This window comes from Crinia signifera, chromosome 2 (genome assembly GCF_055691185.1).
Source record: "Crinia signifera chromosome 2, ASM5569118v1, whole genome shotgun sequence".
Lineage (NCBI taxonomy): Eukaryota > Metazoa > Chordata > Amphibia > Anura > Myobatrachidae > Crinia > Crinia signifera.
The window spans coordinates 68439810-68450764 of record NC_139218.1 but is presented as its reverse complement, the minus strand read 5'-3'; the positions used below and the strand labels follow the sequence as shown (position 1 = coordinate 68450764).

Sequence of the window (10955 nt, the reverse complement as noted above, 5' to 3'; positions counted from 1 at the left end):
ACCACCTTCTAGAGCAGGCATTCCCAACCACGGACCTCAAGGCACACCAACAGTGCAGGTTTTGTAGATATCCAGGCTTGAGCACAGGTGATTTAATTAGTATCTGATGGATTCTGATTAAACCACTAAAACCTGCACTGTTGGTATGCCTTGAGGACCGTGGTTGGGAAAGCCTGCTCTAGAGGATAAGCACTAGAATCTGACTGGTTTCTATGGGCAACATCTCTCACTTCTAAAAACTCACACTTTAGTAACTTTACCCCTTGGGGGTATATTCAATTAAAGTCGGATCCATTCAGACATTCAATTGTCAGATGGATCAGACATGCCCTATTCAATGCAGCCAAATCCAACTGTCTGATTGGGCTGCTGCTCACTGGGCCGGTGCTGGGTGACTGACGGAGGAGGCAGCGGGAGGTAGGGCGGCGCCCTCTTTGCCAGGTGAGCTGCTGCTGCTCACCCGGCCCAACAGCAGGACCAGGGGAGTGACTGGGGAGACATAGGGAGGCGGGCGGGATGGCGGCGGGCGGTGCTGCAGGCTCTCCCGGCACCATCCTCCCTGCATCAAGCCGCCTATTTTTTTTTGTCAGATTGAGAATGTCGGAAATGGGGCTAAAACCTGTCGGATTTGGTCACGTTTCTGACAAAAGCACGTGGATCCGTGGCTATTCCGCCAATTCACAGCATCTTTCCGCATTTTGACTGCGAATGAATATACCCCTTAGTCTTTTTGGATCATTTGGTATAGATCCCAGAGTGTTGGTAAGAAGGTAGTAAGGATTTATACTGAAGTGACCAACTTTCCCCATGTTTCATTTTTTCCATAGGAAGGTCACTATGACGAGAAGCTTCATTCAAAGTTTTGATGGCTACATGAAGGTCTGAATTACTCACTCGTATAAGCGGAATTTATGCTACGTTGTCATACAATTGCAAATGTCAAAGGGCACAATATGTGGACACCTGAACATATGTGTTTCTTGAACATTTCAACCCAATACCATGGGCATTAATATAAAGATGGTTCCTCATTGCGGCTGTAAGAGGCTCCAAATATAAGGGAAGGCTTACCACTAGACATTGGAACATAAATGAAGATATTCACACCAACTCGGGGAAAAGAGTTTTAGTGAGGATGGGTCATAAGGCCTGGTATATGATCAGTATATTAATTCATCTCAAATGTATTCCATGGAATTGAGCCAAGTCCACAAAGGCACTGTCTTGCTGAAACCGTAAAGAGCTTTCCCCAAACTGTTGCTACAAACTAGAATCTAAGTGTACAAGAGGATTTCCCCACACTGTTCTCTTATCTATCATGTTTGAATTTAAATAGAAAACATATAAATTCTGCAAGTAAATGTGTTGAACTGGATTTATATGCATCTGGGGGTGAAAAAGAAAAATACATAACATGACAACTTTTTATCAGGATCCTTGGATTGTCTCATCTACACAAGTCAACGTTAGCACTCCGTAACAGAGAAATAAATTGATAACAAAATGTATTGCCACGCTAACTGCAGTCATTTATTAAACAGAACAACCAAAAGAAACAATTTCACTAATCCTCTTCTTTTTCCACATGAGCTTTGTCTCCAACTCGAGCCATTTGCCTGGCGAGATAACGATCTCTAGCAGACCCCAAAGTCTCTTCATTACTGCGCTTTGCAAATTTGTTAGCCACTTTTGAGGATTCCTCCGCCTTGTGCTTCGATTCAGGTGTCTTTTCAGGTTGATCTTCGTGATGTATTTCTGCTGGAGATGGGCTCCTATCCTTTTTCTCAAGGTCACTGGATTTCTTTCCTTTGTCGGACCTCTCTCCATGCTCCCTGTCTACACTGCCTGCATGCTCCTTATCTGGCTTGCGCTCTCTTTCTGACCTATCTCCACGATCTCTATCTCTAGGTTCTTTATCAGACCCATTTCTCCTCTTTTCATCATCAATTCTTTCTTTGTGTTTTTTGCCTCGATCCCTCTCTTTTTCAGCATATCGCTCAGTCTCCTCTTTTCGATGACTGCTTTTCTCTCTTCTTCCATCTCTGCTACCACTCTCGTGTTCTCTCTTCTCTTTAACTCTCACCTGAGAATCTTGGTCTTCCTTTCTTCTGTGCCAGTCTTTGCTGTCATGTTCCTCATGCCTTGGTTTTTCCTCCGGCTCTCCCCTAGAATCTCTGTCATGATCTCGCTGGTTAGATTTGTCCTTCTCTGGCCGAACGACCTCAGTTGTACTCTTATATCTGTCCTTTAGCTTGTGGTGATCATCTGGTTGATCACTGGATGAACTTGAATGCCGTTGTCTAATATGGGTCTTAGAACTTTTCTCTTTTTTATCACTGTGGCTCGATTTGGTTGGTGGCCTTTTGTCAGTTATGTCCTCTTCGTCATTGCTAGACTCAGTTCCTAAGTCACTATCAGCATCGATGTTATCCTCAATATTTCCATCCTTTGGCTCATCTGGATATCCCTTTGGCGTCTCTTGTTTTACTCTAAATGTGAAAGAAAGATGGAAAGAGATATATTTTATCCATGCAGAACTAATAAATTAAGCTTTAAGTTTAAAACTATACATGTATATATCTTAAAATGTATAGATGGTGAACAAAAATACATGTGCAGAAAAACTTCAACCAGTGTTAAATGCATAAATTAATTTGCTAATTTACATTTGTCAAAAAGACAGATGTACTGTAAATAACACAAACATATATGGTATATAGAAGGCATATACAAGTTGACTTTGCATCAAGAAGCCAGAATAAGAAACTTGCCCTTTTATCATATTTCGATAGTGGAGAAACACCAAATTGCGAAGATTTTTCAATGGATGAGCAGATATATTTACACTGGAAGAGATATGCTGTGGAGGAATACTGAGCAGGTTTTCTGGATTTAACACATAGCTGGATGTTGAACAGGTATTCTAAATGGGACAAGTAGCAACGTTAAGCAGATAAAATGATCATGGAGGAATGATAAGCAAGTTTTCTGAAAACACATGTAGCTGGATGCTGTAGCAATGATGCACAGGTACCATGTCTAATTACAACTAGCAAGGGAGAATCAGAGAAAGCCCAATACCTATTAGTTATGTACAGCTTTAAGAAGCCATCTGATCAGGAGTCAGAACACGGCCAACAGTGGTGATGCCTAGCTTGCATAGCGGATTGCCAGGAAACTGACTGAAGTGAACAGAGCTAACATTACCAAGTGATACTGACGTGTGCTTACTCCGGATTCCAACACTATGGCAACAACCAGACATGTTATCAGTTTCTATTAACTACATAGATGGTATTTTGGATCATTACGGAGGCTGATATTTATCTGTTCCTTCTTACGATAAAAGAGCTATGATGAATGGAGAGGCTAGTTAGGGGTTTACACCAATCTCCTGCACTAAGCTAAAGCCAGGTACACACTAGAATGATCTCGGCCCAATATGTCTTTTCCAGCCAATTTGGAACAACATATAAGCTGGATCATTCAGTGTGAATGCACAATATGCAGGCCCCCCGCCATTATGAGTAATGTCTTCTAGTCGGGTGAGTATCACCCTGAAAACAATCTTGTTAAAGAATCATTACAGTTTTCTTGCAACCTTAGTTCTTCTATCCTCTACCCAGAGGACAAGTCTACAGGGAGTCATTTTATTTCCACGGCTACCCTCTCTGGTTCCAGGTCATCTTCTCTACACAACTGTAAGTTGTTTTCCATTCTAGTATCTGCTGCATCTTTAATGACATAAAAAGGGATGGGCAGACCAGCTGGAAGATGTGCTTTGTCTTGGAAAACATTACCCTAAAGACCCATATACACTGGGCGACCTTCAGCTGAAAGCAGCTCAGTTTTGTCTTTTAAGCTGCGTTCAGCTCAAAAACCACCGAGTGTGTACAGGACAGCAGTGGGCGGTATTACAAGCAAATGAGCGGCGGGGTGGATTGCTTTCCATGGCGTCCTGCTGTGGAAAGTTTCCACCCCCGGGAAATTCGCTAATGGGGGGAAAAACGCTCATCGGTCAGCAAATATGCTGGGCTAAATAGCCCAGTGTGTATGGACCTTAAGTTTAAGTTAAGACCTTAAGAGTTGAATATTTTCAGGTATTAGAAGAGTATTCAGGGATGCAATATAGATACTTAAACGCCCCTTAAGTGTTTACGTTTTGGCTACATCAGTATTACATACTCAGGTCTTTGTAGTTGTGTTTCTAGTAGATGGAGTCTAAATAAATGTGTTTACAGTAGGCCTTGCCTATTGCGGTGATGTTCTATTTGGCCTAGCAGTGGACTAACTTCTTCTCTATTCTGCTCTACAACTATCCCACAGTAAGATCTTGATCCAGGGGCAGTAATCAGGTGGGGTATGATGAACATGAGCTGGACAGCGTCTTGACTGAACATGCCTCAAAACGACTGTTTCTTGACCTTAGATCCTGCCGCTCCATTCTTACAGGTCATGTTGTCCTTTTGAGACTTTACTAGTTCCCTCCAGGGGCATCGTAACAAATGTTCTTTCATGGATGTAAAGCGAGAAAGCACAGATTGTACCTGTTGCACCCAAATGGCCAGGCAAGTCTTGGTTGTTGTACCTCCTTAGCATGGTAAATGCATCGCCATGGCATCTTCCAGTACAGTTTGATCTTCCAGTATAGTTTTGATTTTGCCACAGAGCGCTTCCTTGAGGACAGCTTTAGAATGTCCCCAGTGTTTCCCAAAGAATGAAGGAGACAATGCGATCTGCGGGGGATACTCTACCAGCACTTTTATGTTTTCCGTCATGTCCTCATACCACTACCGTTACCCTCATGTTCAAATTTCAACATAGAACCAGAGAAAATGTTACTGTACGTATAAATATCATATTTTTTAATGTTTATGGATTTATTTTTATGTATAATTTTTTAAAATACATAGATTTTTTTGTATTTCATCCAGTCTGTAGGTTAGCCAACTGGATGACTGTGCACAACTAATACTGTAGAATTTCACAGGAGTCTATGAATTATCCTATACATCCAAATGAGAATTTTGTTAACTTCAGTGCTCTAGAACACAGCTTCTCAAACTCGGTGCTCTGGACCCCCATACAGTGCATGTTTTGCAGGTCGCCTCACAAAATCACAAGTGAAATAATTAGCTCTACCTGTGTCAATGAGTAGCGAATGCACTTGTGCACCTGCCGGGTGACCTGGAAAACATGAACTGTGTGGGGTCCTGAGGACTGAGTTTGAGAACCCCTGATCTAGGAGGTTACACTACAGTGAAATCCTCCTGGCTCGGGACCACACGTATTTCTTACCCAGTTTCTCTCAAGCTGCATTCAGGAGTTTCCTCTTCTCCAACAGTTTGATTTAGCAAATGTCTGTAGAAACCACTGAGGTCCTTTTGCTTGGTGACATCCAAGGAAGCTGCGACAGAGCAAAGGTGGAAAAAGTTATGCAGTATATTTACAATGTGTATTTCAATGATTACAGGGTTGTCATGTAACCGTCTATTTACTTAGGTCAGTGCTATACTGACAACTCTAAGAAATTTAAGAACATTTAAATAATATGTAGGTAGTGAGAAGAAATCCTTTTCCAGCAGTTATGAACCCTTTGAGTGCCAACATCTCTATGAGCAATGCACAAAATATCAGATAAAAATGCCAACGTCGCTCACATTTGTTATATAAATTCAAATGAAAAATGGGTAAAAAAAGATTATAATTCCTATATATAAGATAAACATTACATGTCATTATGATGAATAAAAAATTTTGATTTTTCACACCAATTTTGACAAATTCACTTGGCACTCAAAAGGGTTAATAAATGCAAAATTTGGATTTTACATATAAAGTTGTAATGGAGTTAAACCAAATGGAAATACTTTCCCCACCCTTTAAAAATGTTAATGTTGATGGTGACAGTGCTACAAAAATTCATTATCTCTGAATTAGTTATTGAACCTGCAATAGATAAAGGTCCTGTACCAGGATTTATGTCTACTTATGGCATAGTTACATGACCACATCCTTAACGTACTCTCTTTCTGTCTGCCCACCCCTGCTCCACCTTACTAGAAAGAAGGTGATTGTTTCTCTTGGTATTGACATTTGGGACCTAATTCTGGAGGCGGGAGTAAAGCAAAATTGCACTTGGTAAAACTATCCTACACTGCAGGTGGGTCAGATTTAAAATGTCAATATAACAAAAAAAAAAAACACAAGCATTTATGGGCTACATGCAAACACAGTCAGTATTTACCCTGCATGCAAAATTAGAAACATTTTGGCTTCTCTTGCATTACAACATAGTCTGGCCAGGTGCACAGCTTTTTGATTGACTCCCAACTCAGGATCAGGCCCTTGGGTCCTTATTCTGGTCGACTCGCATGGCTGAGAATTTCCCAGGTGTGTGAGTCCCCCAGATGCCACCCGCCTCCTGCACGGCAACCCGCCCACCCCAAACCCAGACCGGCATGTGAATGGATGATTTGGTAGAAGTAGAATTGACTGGTTACAGAACATTATATATAGAATTAGTCTATACGAAACGGTCAAAAGGACATTGTGCTTCATGGTGACATTTGAAGTCATAGCCACATCAGTAATGCTATAGGCACCAACAGTAAAAATGATGCAGACGGAGGGGTTCTTCATTCCCGAATATAGCGCTGTGTAGTTATCCCCCACCTTCTAGCGCAGCTTCTCTTTTCTCTCGCTCTTCCTCATCAGCTTTCTCCTGCAGCTTTAGCTTGTAGGCGGATGTGACAAACGCTTCTTTGTCCTGAAACTCGTCCCCCTCCATCTCACGCTCCTTCTGGATCTTTTTCTCCATTCTTTTTTCCTGTTCCTTCTTCCTAACCTCCACAGCTTTCAATATGTTCTGGATATACTTAGGCTGAGAGGAAAGAAAGAAAGACATTTTATGTATGGTTACAATGGAATTGCTGGAAACAAATGTAGAAAATCAGAACAGCAGGTAATGAGGGTAAATGGTTAAACTATGACAGCATTTTCTAGGAATGTTGCTTAACTCACATTATCACACTAACTTTCTAGGATTTTGCCTTGGACACGTTTATCCACTATTTTGGTTGATAGCATTCAGTGCCTCCTAATTTATTTGTGAATATGTGTGTGAGCATACATAGCTGCAGGAAGCAAGATGTAAGAACCATTGTAACTGAATACAGGATCACAAGGGCAAGCTGCGACATGCTCCCTTGTTAGTCTTCTCTGTTAACCACTTTGTGATCTATTGTCTTAAGGCCCCCACACAATAGAATGATTTCTATCGTTCTAGTGTGTGGGGGCCTTTTGAGACCACCATCACAAGACCATTGAGGCAAATGTAATGGGTATTGAGGGTTTAATTCTTATTTGCAGGCAAATGCAATTGTGATTTTCTAGGCTACAGAACTGCTAACGTTAGCAAGTGAAACTGCCGACAAGGACTGAAAAGAGACGACCACCAAAAACATTGCAAAGTCATTTGCTATTGAGTACACACTTGTAGCATAGTACAAAAACGAGGATGATCGCAGCTAAGGGTTATCCTATGGTTATGTAGACTAGACACAGCAGCAATGCAGGTACCTTGGTTTTGTACATGCAAGCTCTCAGGCATTACCAGATACATGTGCTGAAAACAGCCATGTCACGCCTGCATTTTGCCATGTTCTCCCCATAATACACCTCAGCGGTCACTTCCTGGCAATCACTTTTCCGTGAAATCCACAATGCAAGTGAGATCACAGGGGCACCTTCATGCATGCGCATCGCTCCACTGGGTGTAAAAGCAGCCATGAATTCTGCCGTAAATCAACATTGTATACAACTCTGAATCAAACCCATAGCTTCAAAGAAAAACAGCAATTTTTCTAAACGGTTTCATTTAGAGGAATTCAGTATTACCTAACACATGGGTGCTGATTGAATGATTACTGTTATTTATTGGTTTTATAATCACACACACAGTCCAATACTCCAATCTAAGGGCATACATAATAGCGTCAGGAGGGCTGGGATGCCAACATAACTCTTAACTTTTGGTTATAGTGGCAATCATTTAAAACCATGCCTTAAAGGATTGTGGCTTTAAAAAATGTCCGAGTTTGGCCAATTCCGCGCCTCAATTCACCTTGGACGATATTAAATTACTTTATAGTGTCTGAACTAAACAAATGCACCTCTCTGTATATACTGCAGTCCTCTCAAAGCTGTGAGCAGCAAATACTCTAAATTTTTGACTGAACTGTACATACTCCTCCTCCTGCCCTTTCTGATTATTTATATGTTAGTTTGATTGGTAAAAGACCCACTATCATATGCAATGATAGGCAGGGATCATTTAGACTCATTAACAAGACTGACACAACAGTACACATAAGCACAACCGATCGTTTGCACTATATAAAAGGTCACAATTATACATGTTTAGTAAGATATGGTTGGTCCAGCATCTTTGGCAAATATTTGCCACCTGAGAGAGGAAGAACAGACAAGTAATAATGGGAGGGAGGATACATACCTTTCTATCCTTTCCAGCGAGCATTTTAGTTGTATTTTCCTCTTTCTTCTTCTGAATATCATCATACACACTGTCATATTCATACACAGACGTATCCTCCGCCAGTGCTTTCTGAACCTCCAGTTTGGTCTTCAAAAAACATATAAACACGTATTATACTGATAATTTCTGTTTTCTATCACATTTTATTACAATGTTCTAAGGATTAATAGGTCCCAGCCTAATAAATCACCAGGAGCCAGGTTCAGCATCACACCTATGGTCTAGATATGACAGAAAGCTGCACAAAAATGCAGGATAGTATTTGCCCAGTTTTTCTTATCAGGGATTTTATGTTACTTGCCTAAGGCGGGTGAAAAAAAATGTTTTGGCACTACCAGGATAGTCCCGGGCAAGTCAATTAGCCGTGACTAATTGGATACCGCCCATAGTGTCCTAACGTGGTCACAATACAGGTCACAAATCTGAGACCCACCAATCCACACTGTTTTCTACAAACTATATAAATTAGTGTTCCTTATAGGAAATGGGCAGAGTGCTGCTGCTGGGGGCAACATAAGGGGGGTGGACCGGGCCTGCCGATGTCACCGTTGTGGGCGGTCCCGGCCATCCGACGTCAGGAAAGGGGTGTGCTCGGGCTGCGACGCCACAAAAAGGGACGGGCCCTGCCGAAGTCACTGTGCTGCAGGGGAAGCGCCGGGCATCGCCATTTACAGTGGCGCTGGGCTTCCCCGTGCATACCGGTGGGGGCAGACAACAGGCTCTTTTAGCGTGGCGCTGCTAGAGGGGCAGGGCGCATTTTGCCTTTTAAAAATCTGGCAGGGCACCACGCACCGCTAAAACAGCCTAGCGGTAACACTATAAATAACAGTTTTAGAGTTAAATAATAATTAAGTTAAGTGAATTAAACTAAACTAAACAAGGATTAAAAACACAATAAATTACATTTAGCTTGTATGAACAATTTTACAATTGCCAACTAAAAACATTCTACAAGGTTTATACAGTACCTGTTTCATTAATCGTTTCTTTAACGATTCCTTTTGAAGACTCTCCCCAACGGACATCTAGAAAAAAATATAGAATGTCTCTTTAACGAACATTAAATTGAGTATCCGATCTATCTACAATTAAGTTAATTACATGTGTGACAAGTTAATGTTCTGTCAAATGTTTCTAAAAGATAACAATATACGTATTCTTTACAAACAAATATTCTGACGTTTTTCAGCGGTCCCAATGTAAATATAAAGCAGACCTTGAAGCCAGGTAAGTGCAGCACAATAACATCTGCGAGACCCAATACACCAGCTTTCAGCAGGAATAAGCCCAGAGCCAGTCTATTTGCAATGCTGTCACACTTCATTCAATATTGAAGGGGCCGCCACAATTCAGGTGACACATATATACTGTTCTTTTTCATCCAGCATTCACTGTACACCTATTCAAACAATAGGCTCTCTCTGTCCTGTCATCGTGTTCATGCACCTATACAGCTGGACTGTACATGAGAGTCTTGAAAGAGTAAAACAAATAATTACACATCAGGCTCTTGTGACCAAACTCTTTCAGGAGATATGTAAAGGGTATTCTTCATGCTGACAGATTTATGAAGTGCTACAGCAGGGAAGAGACAGGGAAGTAGAAGAGGACAGTAGCATATTCTCTCTTAAATTCTATTTCACCTGAAATTGAGGTAACCTGCACATTGTAACCGAACCCTCCTTTTCATCACCAATGATCTAAAGGTCATTGAACACCTGAGAATTCTATATAATTTTCTCCCTTCATCATTTTGTGTTCTTGCAAAGTCACAAAGTTTAATATTAAATGTGTGTTGAAAGGACCTAACTTAAACATAGCATGTAATAAATCAACGTGTCTGGCTTAATTGCACCATCTTTGTATTTAGCTTCTTCTTTTTTTTATTTATTTTTTATAAAGTGTTAAAAAAAAAAATCAAAAATCCCTTTCTGTATAAATTACACTGAATGCTTAATGCATTCTTTACTTACAAACTTGTATAATGGATAAAAACAAACAAAGGGAAAAACAAATGTAGTAAGTAAAAGAACTGGATAAAGGGAGTGTGCTTCAGAAACGCAAAGCTTGAGGCCACTGACACATACTAGCATAAAATGGCGTATATGGAAGACAAAAAGATACTGTGCTTCCTTTTCACAAGAAATGACTGTGCGTTTGATCCGGTGGAGGAAACCAGAGGCTAAAAGTAATATCCTCTGCGCTCCAGAGTTGGGGGACTTTTGTGCCTGGTTTTTAAAGCAGCAATCATTTACAAGGAAAAACCAGATTGGCTACATTTAGCTGTAAATGTTATGTCTCTATGATAATTCATAAAAACAAGTATGATATTTATTCCTTATATATCAGTCTTTTTACTAATGCTAGTGCTTTACATTTGTCTTTAAAGCACAAAATA

General features: G+C 40.8%; 1 protein-coding gene across 1 annotated transcript in view; it reads right to left on the bottom strand.

Moving 5' to 3' along the window:
- Positions 1–1508: 1508 nt before the first annotated feature.
- The window catches only part of NSRP1 (nuclear speckle splicing regulatory protein 1), a 41409-nt gene continuing 31962 nt past the window's right edge, over positions 1509–10955 (bottom strand). The window contains exons 3-7 of the mRNA XM_083172304.1: positions 9526–9582; positions 8516–8644; positions 6676–6883; positions 5299–5407; positions 1509–2489 (exon numbers count right to left, since the gene is read on the bottom strand). Coding sequence (XP_083028430.1) covers positions 1565–2489; positions 5299–5407; positions 6676–6883; positions 8516–8644; positions 9526–9582 — 1428 coding nt within the window. The 3' untranslated portion in view covers positions 1509–1564. The remainder of the gene's footprint in view (positions 2490–5298; positions 5408–6675; positions 6884–8515; positions 8645–9525; positions 9583–10955) is intronic.